The sequence below is a fragment of the Oncorhynchus tshawytscha genome, unplaced genomic scaffold (assembly GCF_018296145.1).
Source record: "Oncorhynchus tshawytscha isolate Ot180627B unplaced genomic scaffold, Otsh_v2.0 Un_contig_3906_pilon_pilon, whole genome shotgun sequence".
Lineage (NCBI taxonomy): Eukaryota > Metazoa > Chordata > Actinopteri > Salmoniformes > Salmonidae > Oncorhynchus > Oncorhynchus tshawytscha.
Window position 1 is genome coordinate 100,220 of NW_024609371.1, and position 16,312 is coordinate 116,531.

General features: G+C 42.6%; 2 protein-coding genes across 3 annotated transcripts; both read right to left on the reverse strand.

Moving 5' to 3' along the window:
• Positions 1 to 1,389: 1,389 nt before the first annotated feature.
• LOC112258998 lies at positions 1,390 to 12,958 on the reverse strand. Of its 2 annotated transcripts, XM_042315030.1 has the most exons (10): positions 12,640 to 12,958; positions 12,141 to 12,273; positions 11,730 to 11,895; positions 11,364 to 11,473; positions 11,083 to 11,246; positions 10,708 to 10,727; positions 10,338 to 10,474; positions 9,334 to 9,500; positions 7,799 to 9,070; positions 1,390 to 3,433 (listed from the first exon to the last, which is right to left on the reverse strand). In XM_042315030.1, the coding sequence occupies exons 2-10, from the start codon at positions 12,251 to 12,253 to the stop codon at positions 3,237 to 3,239; spliced, it is 2,346 nt and encodes a 781-aa protein (XP_042170964.1). In that variant the 5' UTR covers positions 12,254 to 12,273; positions 12,640 to 12,958; the 3' UTR covers positions 1,390 to 3,236. The 2 variants fall into 2 exon arrangements, with proteins under 2 accessions (XP_042170964.1, XP_042170963.1); XM_042315029.1 differs by having other exon boundaries at positions 1,390 to 9,070.
• A 903-nt stretch (positions 12,959 to 13,861) lies between these two features.
• On the reverse strand, positions 13,862 to 15,685 carry LOC121844673 (metallothionein-like). The gene is made up of 3 exons (XM_042315031.1): positions 15,474 to 15,685; positions 15,287 to 15,346; positions 13,862 to 14,050 (listed from the first exon to the last, which is right to left on the reverse strand). The coding sequence occupies exons 1-3, from the start codon at positions 15,496 to 15,498 to the stop codon at positions 13,956 to 13,958; spliced, it is 180 nt and encodes a 59-aa protein (XP_042170965.1). The 5' UTR covers positions 15,499 to 15,685; the 3' UTR covers positions 13,862 to 13,955.
• Between the last annotated feature and the right edge of the window lie 627 nt (positions 15,686 to 16,312).

The window sequence follows — 16,312 nt, forward strand, 5'->3', positions numbered from 1 at the left end:
ACACCTATGGGATGAATTGAAACGCCAACATCAGTGTCCAACCTCACTAATGCTCATGGCTGAACGGAAGCAAGTCCCCGCAGCAATGTTCCAACGTCTAGTGGAAAGTGTTCCCAGAAGAGTGGGGGCTGTCATAGCGGCAAAGGGGGGACCCAACTCCATATTAATGCCCATGATTTTGGAATGAGATGTTCGACAAGCAGATGTCCACATACTTATGGTCATGTACTGTATATTTAAGAGTTGAGTGGAATTGTGACGTACAGAAGAATAGGTACATCACTGTTGTTAAAGATAGCCAGTTTCAGTTCCCTGAGCAAGTAAAGGAATACTTCAGTGTGTGGCTATTTTACACATATATGCACTAGGCTGTGTGTAGGTGAAGCTGATGGTGCATGGTGTGGATTAGTACCATTTACTAGCATTGATATCACTGATTTGATGTACATGTAGGTGTCAGCAGGTACTAGCATTGATATCACTGATTTGATGTACATGTAGGTGTCAGCAGGTGTTAACATTGATGCTAAGGGTATGCTGATGCTGTAGGATCATTCAGTGGTTGGTGAAACACCTCAAAGGATCCAGTCTCTTAGCACACTCAGATCGCCTCTCTGTCTCTCCCTCTCTGCTGCCTGCTTCTCTGCTCTGCTTGTCCTCATTATGGAAAAGCTGTTCCACTTGGCATCACATTTAACCCCTCACTTTCCACTGAGACAAGCAAAGTGGGTCACAGGATCTGAAGCACTAAACATGCCAATGGGAAGTACATGCTGCTAGAAACAAGAATGAAAACTGAGTGATGGAGAAGACGGGAAACCGACAGGAGGAGGCTTAGTGACAAGACGTAAATGACAGTCATATACTGTATGGATAGAGAGAAAGACATTACAGACTGGAAAGGGACACACATCCAGTCAAGAAAGGAATATGAAAGCTTCTGTAAATATGTTGAGTAAATAAGGAAGTAGTTGCCTGAAGGAAGCTTTCAAATCAAACCTACAATCAAACCAGCATATTGTTTTTCCACCCTAAACATATACACTGTTAGAAGTTTGGTATTTTCATAAACTACAGTATAACAAAATGGCTGAATGAACAAATAAGTCAATATTGAGTTTACAGCATTTTCTGTGGACTACAATGATGGTTGCAACCAAACAAATTCAGTCAAATAATATAATTACTGTATTTAATTAAGCAAAATTATTAACTAGCTAGGCTCTGTAAGCTAACATTACAAGTTCAACATAGCATGCTTCAGACAATCCACAAATCTATAAATGAATCATGGTTCATAATACAGTTTCATGCGAGACGACACAAGGGTGTTTGTTGAACCAATAAATACGTCATACCACGAATAAATTGTGAAGACACATCCAAAGATTAATTCAAAAAAAGAATGCATTTTTCTTTAATGATTTACATTTTACAATTCTACAGCAGACCATTAGAATGTTTACCTCTTCAGAAGGCTGATTATATATCACCACCTGAATCAACTCTAAATCTTGGTCCAGGGGAAACGTTGGGGAACCATAAATGAAATGTTAGATTTTTTTTTTAAGTAAATAAACAATATGTTCTATCATGTAATATAAACAAACCTTTCATATCTGGAACAATCAATATTATATGTAAAATATTAAATTACAATAAAGCACCATTTTCAATAATAATAATAATAATAATAATAATAATACAGACAGACATGACTGCTTCATGGTTTTACATAAGATGATGTAGTACCTCTGTTGGATTGCTACTGGAACGATGTCTAGATGACGAAAGTGGAATGCTCAAATGACATTACAAATGTGTAAGAGCAACGTCCATTTCAAAAATGTGAATCTCATTCATGGATGTAAAAATAATACATGCAACCACGTGGCTGACTACACATTTCTCGGATAACATTTCATTGCGATCACCATCTACACAACTAGCCTAACCAGTGTGATCCAATTAAGTAATGAGCGAGACAAGACTAAAAGCAAGATTATCAAGTAACAAGTCACTGTCCTTGTTCTAACTCACAACAGATTGCTTTGAAGTTGCTTCATAATAATGCCATAAGCACCAAGTATTCTCAGTGTGGATACAGAGGGGAAAGAAGGGAGGGAACACAAAATGTACCCACTTAGTCCAAGTTGCCACACTAATACAGTATCATCTACCCCTTGACCTACACAAGACCAAAGATAAAACCTAATTCTGCAGAAAACATTGCAGTCAGTCTCCCACCCACCCGGTCTCCCTCCCTCGTATACTGTGGGTGCTCTGGATAGCGGCTGCAGAGCTGCAGTTCATATCATGCACGCCACCCCTCAGTGGAGTTGTCCTGGAATTTACAGGCCTGGAAGTCATTCTACAGTACACACACTGTTGATGCACTGTGCATTTCTTAATGCACCATTGACTGCTAATCGTCACTCAAATTGGCAAGGCAGTGCACAAACATACCATGTACAGAAAAGCATGGTACCTACAATTCCTCCACACTCCCACACACACTTGCAAGTCTATGTACTTAGAGAAACAGAGAGCAGATCCAATAAAACTGTACATTTTAGAGCTCGTAGACAGTACTTAAACCGACTGGAATCAAAGCCCTAGTGCCCAAAATCACAGAAACATGAGACACACTTGTTTTAAAACTTAAAAACACATTTTTATGTCAAAGTAATCATGTTGTAGAATGTGCAAACGGTTTGTGTAGGCCTATCTTCCTGACATGTCAACTTCAGAGAACAACCCATTCAACCATGTTACAGTACAATAAGAAGGCCTCCACATACTACTAACTAGAGGGTTCAATGTGCCCACCTTGAGGCTAACCTCTGCTATGACAGACTATGAAAGGACGTCATGCCAGAAAAGCATTATGGAGATCTATTCACTACATATTTTCCTCTTGCAAATCACTGAACTGACACATAAGATGGTTGTATTCACAAAATAAATAGAAGTAAAACTGTTAAGCATAAGCATTACTCGATCCACACAGATGTCAATAAAACCTTCTCTGAGACATTCATATCATAACAGTATCCAAGAGAGGGATTAGAACAAACACCAGTAACCATTAAACAAACATAATGATAGGTAGACTGTGTAAATTGCTGTTTAAAAAAAACATCAGGGCAGAGATATGCTCCTCATGAACAATTCTGTACAATAATGTTGATATATTACAAGCTGCATCATAGTCAGATGAGAAGAACAGGTATAAATCAGTCTGTATACTGGAGGTCCAGATCCACTAGCCCATCAGTAACCACTAGCCTCAGTCTTTTGGGCTTACGGTCTGAGACCGGGGTACTCAAGGAGTGGGAGGATGTGGGAGCATGGTGGGATGTTGGTGGGTGGTCTATGGGCTGGCACTGCGGTTGTGTGTCCCTCTTGCAGTGGTCATCCTGGCCTTTAAGCCCTGAAAAGCCCCCCACAGAGAAAGATGGTGAGTGTGAGAGTTGGGGTCCACATGGCTCCAGAACCAGCCTCCCCTGGGTGCCCGAAGGCTCCATGAGGCAGCGGTACGTATAGTTGGTGGGCGGTGACCCTGGGTAATCTCCCAGGCCCATGGTGACTGAGTGGTCACCAGTAAAGTTGACCACATAAGGTGGACCTTGGTGACCATAAGAGTAGGAGAAGGAGGAGGAGGGGGGCTGCTGTTTGTTTGCTGGTGTCTGTGATCCAGAGGGAGAGCTGTGTGCTACTTGGGGGCTATTGTGCTGAGACATAGAGGGAGAGAGCGAGGTGGAAAAGGTCAAGTCTGAGGAATCGTAACACAGTTTGTCAGGTGACACCGATGTGGCATAGGAAGAGTGAGGGTTCTGGGAGTGCACAGCACCACAGGGCTTGTCCTGATTCAAACGTTTGCCATGAGAACCATAACTCTGAGGTGCTTGGCTGGGGAAAAAGAAAGGCCTTGGGAGAGTGGAGAAGTTTTTGCTGCCAAAGCTGGTTTCAGTGTATTGAGGTTTGTCAGAGGGAGGCTTCTCCAAAGCTGTCGTTGTACTTTTACTGGATGTCTGGAAATAATCTGGATGGACTTTGTCATTGGGAAGATTTGACTTGATGGGGTAGTTTGATGCATTGAGACGAACTGGATCTTTTCCTGAAATGATGCTATAACTGGGCAGGCTACCTTTATGGCCGCCAGTGCTAAAACCTGAACATTTGTTACTCTGGTGGACCTTGTCAGTGTCACTGTACCTAGATTTGGCCATATGAGGTTTGGCTGCAATTTTAGGGTTTCCAGCGACAATATTAACTTTAGAAGGGGCACTATTCAAATTCTGACTTGGTTTCCCTCCTTGAAACTTAAGCACACTCTGGATCACACTGGAGCTTTTGTCATACGTGTTGCGAAAAGCATCTCCTACATTAGGATTTAATTGTGAGCTAAACTTGTTAGAAACCACTTGAGGTGAATGGACGGACTTGACTGAGTAATTCTGGGGCACAGTTTTGAAGGAACTTGGCACTGGCTGAGAGGTGGAAAATGATTGAGATTTGTTGGAAGAACTCATCAGGTGGAAGGGACCCGGAGTTTTGACTTGAGGCTGGACCTTAGAAAAGTTGGAATGAGCAGAACTAGCCTTAGTACCATTGGTGCTCTGATGGTGAACATTGACTGGGGTATTGTGGGAATGGGAACCGATGGATGGAGTATTTGTATTAAACATGAATGATTCTTTCTGAGAGTAGTGGGTTTTGGCTGCTGAAGATAAGGCCTGTGTCTTAGAATCTTCTTTTGACAATTTCATCCCAGGATTTTTCATTAAAAAACGATCCATGAAAGTCCCCTCAGCGCTGCTCAGGGGTGTAAAACAAAAATTTGCATTGAGCTGTCCTCTGTCTTTGGAAGTATCCTTAACTCCACAATCCAAAGGGAGAGACTCATTTTTGGAGCACACAAGACCATTAAGAAATTGCTGATCCTCTGCATTGAAGATACTTCCTGGGCTTGGAGGGCCAAGGTATGGGGTTTCTGGGTTCCAAGCATCCGAGGGGCTATGAGAGAGGGGACTACTAAAGGGCCCGCTGGGTGGATCCATTGGACAGAGGTCTATTGGAGAGGTTTGGAGGATGTTCTGTGGATGATAGAACCCTTCAAGATTGAGACACTGGAAGTCGAGGAGATCTTCACAGCAATTAGCAAAGCTGGATTCTGTGGAAAGCATCCTTTCTGGAAAACTGAACGGTGGAGACTGAGACTGGGATGGAATCTTTGAGGTGGAAGCAGTGTAATCAGAAGGTATGTTTTTTTCTAAGGATTGTGACTGACATAACCCTTCTGAGAGTTTAGAAAGACTATTGTCTATCTGTAGCAGGTTATGACTAAGACAATAAGTTCCCATCTCTCCAGTTGCAACCTTACGAGCAGTCTCTGTTTTCTGCCTTTCTTTCCGTCCCCTTCCCCTTCCCCTTCCTCCCCTATTAGTGATTTTTGGCATGGCCCTATCATTCATTGTTTCAGGAGCATAGGCCATCACATCAGAACCCACAGGTTGGGGTGAGTTAAGGGTCAAGGGTGAGAGAGATAAAGTGAGGGGGGGAGGTTCTTTTTTCAGAAGAACAGCAGAGGAATCTTTTAAAGTGTTGCACTTGATTGCACTGTTGAGTTTCTGGCAGGTGGGAGGTTGAGAAGGGCACTCTTCTTTTGGCTTAACGCATGTCATTTCCTTCTTCTCTTTTTCAGACTCTGCTTCAATCTGCTCCAACACCTGGCTGTCCACCTCCCATACACCCTGTATTTTTCTCCGCAGTTTGATCCGTGGCAAGGGTTGGTCTTCATCCTTTACTTTGTGTTCATGCAGTGCCCCACTGTCAACCAAAGTACTTTCTACTCCAATACAAGTATCCTTCACTTGTTCTCTGTCTTCAGCCAAGGATGGAATATCTTTCTCTTTTTCACAGATTCTAACAGGACTTGGTGTGACTTGATAGTCACATTGCAGTCCCCCCACTACGACAGACATACCCTCACTAGAAATTGTATGGCCCTTTTCTCCTGGCAGTTGCTTTACTCCATAAATAACCTCGTCTAGCACCTCATTTATCTCTACCTCGCTGAGCTCTCCCTGTCCTTTTTTTTTCTCTTTTGAGTCTACAGCTACAACCTCACTCTGCCTGTTCATCAAAATGGGACCTCTATCTTTCAAACTCCCCAATCTGTCTCGTCTAACTTTACGTCTCTTCCAAAATCGTACATCATGAGTCTCCTTCCCATCTGCCTGGGCACCCTTCTCCATTTCTAAGTTTAAGATTGACACAGAATCTAAAATGGCCCTATAAGGCTCCAATTGTTGTGATTCAATAGACTTTTCTGCTTCAATAATCAAATCCTCTCCTCCTGCAGGTCTGTCCAACTCCCACACTTTGCCCCTCTTTCTCTTAAAACGAATTTTGAAGTTGAGGCTCTGCCCTTTCCCGTTCTCTTCCTTGCATGTTTGTGAGGTGAGTGAATTCAGTAACTGTGATTCTGGCTTCTTCTCTCCTTCATTTACATGTTCTTTTTTAGAATCCAGTGAGATTTCATCATGTCCTGCTTTGTGTTTGTCCTCATCAGATTCATTCTCCAGTACCTCCGAGTCTCGGGTCCCTCTTTTATACTTTCCTGCACTCCTCCGTGGCCGGTCTTGTTCCAGTTGATTGACTCTGGGACGCAGCATTCTGGGCGTTGCATTTTGTTTTGCTGTCCTCTTGAAGGTCTGTGTCCGAGATTGGACCCCAAACTCTGAAACGGTAGACTTAGGGTCACTATTAGACCGCAACCCACCTCTACCGCTGTCCTCCAACATTTTGATAGCTTTGGTTTCTCTTCCTGAACACAGAGTAAGATTCTGTCTCAGCTCTGTGGAGGGTTTGAGGTCCTTGGAGGATGGCTCTGACACAGGAGAGTTGATGCTCTGCTCAGAGTCAGTCTCCACCGAATTACGGAACATCCGTTTCTTCAGAGGAATGTTGGCCTGGGTGTGTGTCTGAAGATATTCTGAAGAAGGAGGGGGAGACTTGGAAAGCCTATCTTTCGCTGGGATTAAATCATCATTACTTTGTGGCGAGTGAATATGCAAGTCTTGACCTGGACCCTCAAGTTTCATCTTATTAGCCCTTCCTTTCCCCCGTTTGGAAGTTATCCCACTTTGTGTTGTTGCATGAGGCAAACTATTTGTCTGTGCATCAGATAATATTTGTTCCCTAACCTCTTTCCCTCCATCATTATTTGCCTCTCTGCCATCTTCCATTTGCTTGTGATTGGCGGAAATTAGATCTTTCTTTCCTGTGTTCCCACTTCCTGAGCCCCCAGCCTTCTGATCCCGCTCTTTTCTTAGAATATCAGAAAGCAGAACCCTCACCTGTTTGATGACAACACCCTTCTTGTCCATAGTTATACTACTCCCCATTTCAGACACCCTCTCATTCTTACCTCCATCCTTTCTGACAATGCTGTCACAACTTTTGCTATTTTGTCCTCCTGCTTTTCCATTACTCTGTTCTTCTACATCATTTCGCCCTCTAAGCACCCTCTTATCACAGCCAACAACTTGAGATTGTACACTTTTACTATTTAGTTTTGCCCCTCTATCAATGTCTTTTACACTCCCCCTATGCCCCTTCCCAGCCACACTAACCTCCCCCCCTCCACCAGCAGCTTCTATTTCAATGACCTTCTCACCTGCCCCTTTCTCACCATGTAATAAATCGACCTTCACCACAGCAGTCTGTTCCCTTCCTACATCAACTTTGTTAATCTTAGCTTTGAAATACATTTCCCTCACCCCTTTCTTACCTTCAGCGTCTGACAACTCCCTGCCTGCTTCCTCCATGGACTTCTGCTGGGACCTGGACACTCTGGTGTCTGCCTCTCCTCCCTGTGTAGCTGATCTAGCCATCTGTTCTGCTTGCACTGGTACGCTGCTCTCTCTTCTCACAATGCCCTTTCCCTCCAATCCTGGACAGGCCCTTTCTTCTGCTACACTTCCCGGCACAGACACTCTTATCAAGCTAACTGTGACTTGCTTCAGTCCTGACATTACCGGAACATGGTCAAATGAGGGGGAAGAGAGGGAAATGCTAGGGGTGGTAGTGACAAGGGGAGTACTAATGGGTTTCTGGTGATTCCCAGGCTTCTTGGCTTTGTCCAAAACACTTTGGCAAACTTCAATTCTTTTACCAGAGGGTTTGCTCGCCACAAGTGTCCCATCAGTCCCCGATTCACCAATGGTTTTGATTTCCACTTTCAGATCCACTGGTTTTTGATCTGCATCCTGGGCCTTGCTGCCTTTGGGCCCGCCTCCACCAGTGTATGTTCTGTTGCTGATGTATGCCACATCATTGTTGTTGCTGTTATTTTCGATGGTTATGCAATTGGTTCCATGAATATCTTTGATAACTTTGTGCGTGGCATCTTTTCCACTACAGCTATCCATGTGTTTCTGAGGACTTGCGCTGTTGCTTTTTCTGCAAATGGGTTTGGTGAGTTCAATGCGCTTGCAAATGATTTTGTTGTTCTTCTTGGTTCTGGAAACAGACTGGCGTGTGTGACAGTTTCTGATCATGCTCCTTGTTCTGGAAGAGATCCTTGTCTGGACAGATACTTTTTCCACCACTCGAAGGGGCTTTCCACCCAGTATCTGTCCACAAACTGCTGGTCCAGCATTCTGTTGAGAAGACAAGGAAGGGTGAAGAGTGAAAGGCTTCAGGTTTAACTCACAAGTATTGCTGCTCTTCTCTTTTTTGTCATTCTCTTTGGTTGTACAGCAGAGAGCAGCTTGTTCCTTCCTCCACTTGTCTTTTGTCTCCACATGTTCAAGCTGGTGCAGCAAGGCCCTCTCTTTGCTGGTGGGGTCCTTGCAGCTCAACAAGAAGTTGAACGTGTGGCGCCGTACTCGGACCCGAAGGTCCCTCAACACCACCTCTGATAGGGATGGCATTATCAGCCGTTGCTGCTTCATTCCCGATATCCTCCTTTGCCCCTCCTGTTTCAACCTTTTGGTCTTCCTGCTCATCATCAGAGCATTTCTCTTCATCTGCTGGGTAAATGAATTCCTTGAAGGGATAGCTGAGACAGGAAGACAAAGAACTAAGAAATTCAGGCAAAACCAATAGCATAACAAATAAATGCATACCGCACCTAACAATACATTCTAGTTGCATACTGTCACTAACTGTCTTATCTGCAATACATTTATCAATAAAGACAGTTTATTGCTCAATGACCAATACGTAGTACCACTTGTATCTTCATAGAATGAGAATTTCAGGCATTGTTAAAAAACATGAACATCATTAGCTTAACGTTTGAAACGAAAGACACAAACTTACCTGAATTTGAAAATGTAAATGTAGGCCGAAATGTAGGAGGACAGGGTGCTTTCCCTCTGTTAAGACGAAGGTCTGTGTCTCTGAGGCGGTACTTCTGTCCAGACAGGTCATTAAAGTCATCACAACCAGGCTGCCTCTCTCTGTGTCGGAAGTGACCCTCTCCTTTTCTAAATAATAAAGAAATAGTATAATATTACACGTCATTATATAGTACCAGTCAAAAGTTTGGACACACATTCAAGGGTTTTTCTTTATTTTTTACTATTTTCTACATTGTAGAATAATAGTGAAGACATCAAAACCTTGAAATAACACATATGGAATCATGTAGTAATCAAAAAAGTGTTAAACAGATAAAAAATAGATATTTTAGATTCTTCAAAGTAGCCACCCTTTGCCTTGATAACAGCTTTGCAGACTCTTGGCATTCTCTCAACCAGCTTCACCTGGAATGCTTTTCCAACCGTCTTGATGGATTAGGTGTGTCCAAACTTTTGACTGGTAATGTACGTCTGTCTGTCTGTCTGTACGTCTGTCTGTCTGTCTGTACGTCTGTACATCTGTCTGTCTGTCCGTCTGTCTGTACATCTGTACGTCCGTCTGTCTGTACATCTGTACATCTGTACGTCTGTCTGTCTGTACATCTGTACATCTGTACGTCTGTCTGTCTGTACATCTGTACGTCTGTCTGTCTGTACATCTGTACGCCTGTCTGTCTGTACATCTGTACGTCTGTCTGTCTGTACATCTGTACGCTGTCTGTCTGTACATCTGTACGTCTGTCTGTCTGTACATCTGTACGTCTGTCTGTCTGTACATCTGTACGTCTGTCTGTCTGTACATCTGTACGTCTGTCTGTCTGTACATCTGTACGTCTGTCTGTCTGTACATCTGTCTGTCTGTCTGTCTGTACATCTGTCTGTCTGTCTGTCTGTCTGGCTGTATGTATGTATAAGTTAATCTGGTCATTGAGACAATGAGCAGATATGTCTCAATCCTCTCACCTCTCACAGGTGCAGCATTCACACATTTCATTGTCTTCTCCAAAAAAGCTGTCGCCATAGTAACAGGTGATCTCCTCCCCAGGTGCGATGGGCCTCACCACTTTTACACAGCCTCCATTCTTATCGCCAGGTACAAACTGGAGAGAAGGGGAGGTGAGGGAAGAAACAAGGTGACATCGCTAGCCCTGGGGATGTAACACTTCAAACAATAAAACCATAATAGTACAAACAAAAGACACAGACGAGGAGGATAATAACAATAATCATGTATAACATAAAAAGGGAACAATGCTTAACAGGAACAAACACACAGAGTGATTAAAAATATAGAAGAGTACCATGACTAATAATATATAACATTGTTGATTACCTTACAGTTTGGTCTGCAGTCTTCCCCCAGGAAACAGAAACAAACGTATGGTTACAATACAGATATAACAACTTAAAAACACTGGAAATTATGCCATGCGTCTGTATAATAAAAGTATTGACCATTAGCAAATCCTGTGAAGCTCTGCTGTAGGGGAGCACATTAAATAACAGGATTAGATTAGTGCATTTGATTTGATCACTCTAGATCTAATGTATGACTTGTTAGGATTGCCTAATTAAGAGAAATCCCATAAGCAGATGCTCTGTCTGTGTGTTCTGTGATGGTGTATGCACAGTGGATTTCTGTTTTAGTGTGTGTAGTGCCTGTACAGTGTGGCAGACAGTAACTGGAGTTGAATCTTGAAAAACTCACCGTGGTTGATGAAAGCCGCAGGCCCAAGCCAGAGTTGTGCACAGCGCTTACGAGTAGAGTACATCACACTAAAGTCATTCACCCCTGCTCTCAGAACAGCACTGTCTGCTGGACTCAGCTCGGCTATACAGCCCAACAGAACCTCCATCCGCTCACCTACAAACCTGCAGCATTCAGCGTCACAGTTAAAGATGATATATAAAAACACAGACAAGATTTATCTAATCTGCAGAGTTACACATGACTATTGAATGCAACTGTTAAAAGAAGTTGATCCTTACCAGTGCTTGGTAGAGGTTATCTTTGCTCCGTTGGTTTCTGAAGAGTATCGGTCACATGACTCAATCTGGACACCACTATCCAACAGGAAGGCACAGAGGTAGCGATACACCTGAAGAAATAATAGCTGTCAAGACCATGCATATAGCCAAGCATGTTCATGCACACAATCATGAATACCCACAGAGTGAAAATAGGTCATATTAGCTAACTACCCAAACTAATAAGAAAAAATGACAGAGGCAATAAAAATAAATTAACAAATGAAATAAATTACACTGACTAAAGAAAGGAAGGGGCAATCAAAAACATAGTTCTAGTGCACACTGATATAACAGGGTTAATTAATCCTGCAAACACACACTTACATGCTGTTTCAGTAGTTCCAGACGGTGTGTTCCCAGTCCAGTGAAGTAGTCACAGGCCCAGTCTCCCACTGTGAGGGCCTCAAAGGTGGCCTGCAAGTCATGTGTGCGTTGGAAGCGTAGCAGAGTCTCTTTGAGGTAGCCCCAACGACGGACCTCTGGGGGGGGACTGCAGGGCGACAAGAATTAGGTGTGTGCTGTTCTTCGCATTTGTGAATTAACTTTTCCACTTCTCTTTGAAGAACGCTGAAGTTGTGCCTTAACTGCCTGATGAAGACTGATTACTAGATGCATAGAGGAACCATCAAGACCAAGCACAAGAACAATGGTACAATGCATACATCTATGGCAAAAGTGTGTCATTTCACACAATTTTGTCAAATATAATGTAATGGATAGGTGTAACGAGATTACCTGACGTTCATTTTATGGGTGCTGAACCCCAGCAAGGGGTCCAGCACCAAGCTGGTGGCCAGATCATCCGTCTCACACAGCTCCATCACACTCATTTTACTGCATCCGTCCATCGCCTCCCACCATCAGCATGCTGAAGGGACAGGGGTCGGGGTCAGGGGACAGGGCAATGCGACTGACAACCACCCACAACTGAGTCAAGTTGCCCTCGTATCCCCATACAAGCTAACGTTAGCCTTTATGTACGGCTTCGATAAGCTAGTTCTAGCTCAAACATCAATAAGGTTGTTAGAAACTAGCAAACTGACCAGCTAACTAGCCTTCTGATTTTGATGTCTAAATTAGCATCATAGCTAGCAGCTAGCTACCGCAGGACATAGCGTTAAGCTGAAAGTCTAGCTAGTTAGCGTCTGACTCAGGCATAAGCAAACATGAAAAATATAACCAGCTATATTGATTTATATAAGTTAGTCTGCAGATATATTTAGCATAACATTACCTGGGAGTATTTGATAACGAAAGCCGTTAGCTAGATTGTATCCGTAGTGGTTGCTAGCTAACCGCTAGCTGGCTATGTCAGATGTCGAGTCAGCTAACGTTACGTAGCTAGCTGATCCGCCGAAACACAGCACAATTTCTTGGTGTTGCCTCGTTGATTCAACGCTGCAAATGTAATCAAATTAGCTAGTTTCCACAGCAAAACGACTGACCCGAGGGAAGAAATATTTTTTTTAATGTGTGTTATTCTCGTATCAGAAGTTGGGCGAACAACCACTGAGGTATGCGAGTAACACTGCTGCAGTGAAACCGAACTAGGGCCATATCCGTTGTTTTTCATTGGCTAGTGCCAAGGTCAATTTTACGCCAGTTACGAAATCTCTCACAGGCCATTTGTCAATAGGGAGAGGATGTACTTCAGTTCTAGTAATACTGTTGGTTGTACCTGGTCATAGTAGGTTGGGTTTCAGTTGCTTGAATGGACAGTCGTTATTTATAAATCAGTTTAACATAACTTTCACGTTACACAAATTGATAACCCTCTCAAAAATAACACTGTTACATCGACAGAATGGTTAAATGGCTAAAGGTCTCAGCCATCTACTACATTGGTGTAAGCAGTGGGATCATGTCAGTGGTCCTTCATGGTCTTTGAAGTGTGCCCTTGCACACACGCATGCTGGGGGTCTTGCACGAGACAACGCATCAGTGGAAGCGTGTAACTTCCCAGGCTTGAGATACAAATCATTGTAGATCGAGCCCATTCCAACTACACTGAAGTTTTGGGACAGTTTTCCAGACCTTGATTAAGCCTATACACTTACGGCAGGGTTAAATACAAAGCCAATATTATGTTGGCCAAATAAAATTTACACAGGCAGACCAATTCTGATTTTTCTTCCTACCAATGGGTTAGCTCTGAAATGTGATTGGGCAAACAATAGAACAAGCCAGAAAACTGGAATCACTGAGGATTGAGCAAGGATAGTGGATACTACCCCCCACATCCTATGAACAATATTAAAATCTATGGCACCACTGAATAAGGAAGACATGCAAAGTCCCCCTATACCAGCAAGGGCCTAAATTTGGCCCCAGGTGGTACCCACTACAATCAGACAGAACAAACATTTAACTTGCCAAGGAAATGGTAATGTCACTGGAATTCACATTAGTGCTCACTAAAAAGCAAGGAGACAGTTTCACATGATTGAAGACAGACAAAATTGGAGATGCAATTTATTACAATGCTCATGTTGTTCAACCGGGATAATGTCATGTGCACGGGTAGAGGACATGGAGTGTTGTGTCAAGCCCTCACTGACAGCAGCTTGTGTCGCACGTCTTGCCCTCCTTGCACACACAACCAGAGGCGCACTTGCTGCATCCAGTCGGGCAGCAGGAACAACAACCTGGAGGAATGATAGAAGAGATTAATGACCCTGACTGGTTTTCCAACAAGACCTGTGGCTGCTATATAACAGGCCTGAAGTCTTTTATCTGGGCTAAAAGTTCATTTGACAGTGGATATTCATTTTTTTAAATTATTTGGGCATTGCACTAAATGCTTACAATGTAAGGAAAGATATGCAACCGTAATTTCAGGTGAAGGATTCCTTTAAAGCAGGTTTTCCAAACTTGGATCTTGGGCCCATGTTTAGATTGCACAAGCACTACACAGCTGATTCAAATAATCAAAGTTGATTATTTGAATCCACTGTAGTGTTTGGGCAAAAAAAAAAGAAATCAAAGCGTGCACCCAAGGGGGGCCCCAGGACCGAGTTTGGGAACCCATGCTTTTAAGGGACACTAGGGTAGTCAATTTCGATCTTAAATCGCAATGGTGGGTTGCACGTTGACACTGGGCGGATTTGATTATGCCGAGCACAGTTTATGGCTCTTGATGTGAACGGGCAAAGGCGGTGAGGGAGGAGCCGGTTCGCAAATCGAACAGTATTAATCTGCACCGAATTTGCAAACTAGTTGTGTTCATAGGGAAGACAAAATAGAGATATTACTATTGCACGTGAAGGCAATCCTACTCATTACTCCACGCGCATAATTACGTCACGTTGAGCTGACTTTGCCGTGGTCGTTCTCCGGGCACCTGGCTAATGAATGCAATAAACGAACGCAAATCTTTCTCTCCGGGCCCAATTTTTTTTTCGAATCCTTGGTTTGGGGTGTCGAGTCTGTCGAAGACGTGGCTACTAATTGTTCACAACTAAACTGTAAAGTTAAAATAGCAATCTGCACTGGTTACGGACTTTGAAAAAAATTTTAAAAACTTGTTCTCACTTGTTACCTGGTTAAATAAAATAAAAAATAAGTTCGACATGTACCCATTGATTCGTTAAGAATTTAACTTCAATGCATAATGCCCTTAGTTTAACTGTCCTACGCATATTCCATCAGAACACAATATAAAATGCTTAAAATATTGGAGTATAACTACATATTATTTAATGGATAGTCAGTCCTTCCAACCCGTAGCGCAGTCAATGTGTACATTTCTCCAGCTCCATCAGTTAACCTCACTTTCCTTCGACGGATTGAACTTCATCAAGTTATAGATCACACATTTAGCAGAAATTACTGCAGGTGAAACAATTCTTGTTCCGAGCTCAAACCGATCAACACATACTTACTTTTCGTGGCACATCCGCAGTTTGTAGACTTGCAGAGTCCACCGCAACTGCAGCGTCCAGCTGTAAACAAAACACGTCAGCTACTAAATTAATAAGGGTCACCTGCATTGCAAATCTATATACAAATCCATTGTACCCGTTCAGGTCAATTCGGAATTTAGAGATCAATTCCATTAGGCAAACTTACTTTTTGAGCAATCACAAGGATCCATTTTCAGTTTGAATTATATCTTAGCTCAAACAATTCAACAAGGCTGACCTGACTCCGTTCCAGTTGCGCTTTGTCTGCTATTGATTTGAGATTTGGTTCAGCTGTTTTATATGATCGGAATTGATAGGGCAATGTGCAAAATAGAAACGTGCATTCATGCTCCGCCTATTTCTCCCTATAATATAATTTGACTGTAAATTATTTCCTATAGATGAACTGCATACGTTGTTGTATACACTAGATGGCGCCCATTTAAATGTAATCTCAAACATACAATATGTAGTATGTATCACAATATGGGTAATTCAACATTAGTGGCCTATAGCGTCAATTTATTTTACATTATACACAAACCATGCTCATTTAAAGTTCCATTATGGAATATTGGCCGTTTCTTGAGACAAAAATGGTCCACTATTATGGACAGTAATATTGTCCAGAAATTACTTCTTCAGAAGGGGGTCCAACCTCCCCACACCCATGAGCAAAAGGTTATGTTGCACATCATGCATACAAACCTTACAGCCAACACTCGAGTAAAACTTCCATATTGTATTATCTTCAAGACAAAAACAGACAAAGTACAAATTCATTATTTTTTATTTTCTACCCGGTAACAGAGACAGGATTTGTGATTGGTTGGAAAACAAATTACATAAAAATAAAACATCATTTTATTTTTATTTAACGTTTTTGATTCATTTATATTTGAGCTTTTCTAGCCTGGGGCGCGTTCAGCAGGACTTAACGTTTTGATACGTTCGGATAGAAATAGGCTATGTAGAACAAACGCCTCTGACATATAGAATACGAAC

Bases quoted from the DNA above. Each gene is read 5' to 3' on its own strand.
- LOC121844673 (XM_042315031.1), bottom strand. From the start codon at position 15,498: ATGGATCCTTGTGATTGCTCAAAAA. The intron at 15,347-15,473 runs GTAAGTTTGCCT...TTTTGTTTACAG, and splicing joins TCCTTGTGATTGCTCAAAAA to CTGGACGCTGCAGTTGCGGT. The intron at 14,051-15,286 runs GTAAGTATGTGT...TCATTCCTCCAG, and splicing joins CTGCGGATGTGCCACGAAAA to GTTGTTGTTCCTGCTGCCCG.
- LOC112258998 (XM_042315029.1), bottom strand. From the start codon at position 12,253: ATGGACGGATGCAGTAAAATGAGTGTGATGGAGCTGTGTGAGACGGAT. The intron at 11,247-11,363 runs GTAAGGATCAAC...TGAATGCTGCAG, and splicing joins ATAACCTCTACCAAGCACTG to GTTTGTAGGTGAGCGGATGG. The intron at 10,475-10,707 runs GTAATCAACAAT...CCTTCTCTCCAG, and splicing joins ACTGCAGACCAAACTGTAAG to TTTGTACCTGGCGATAAGAA.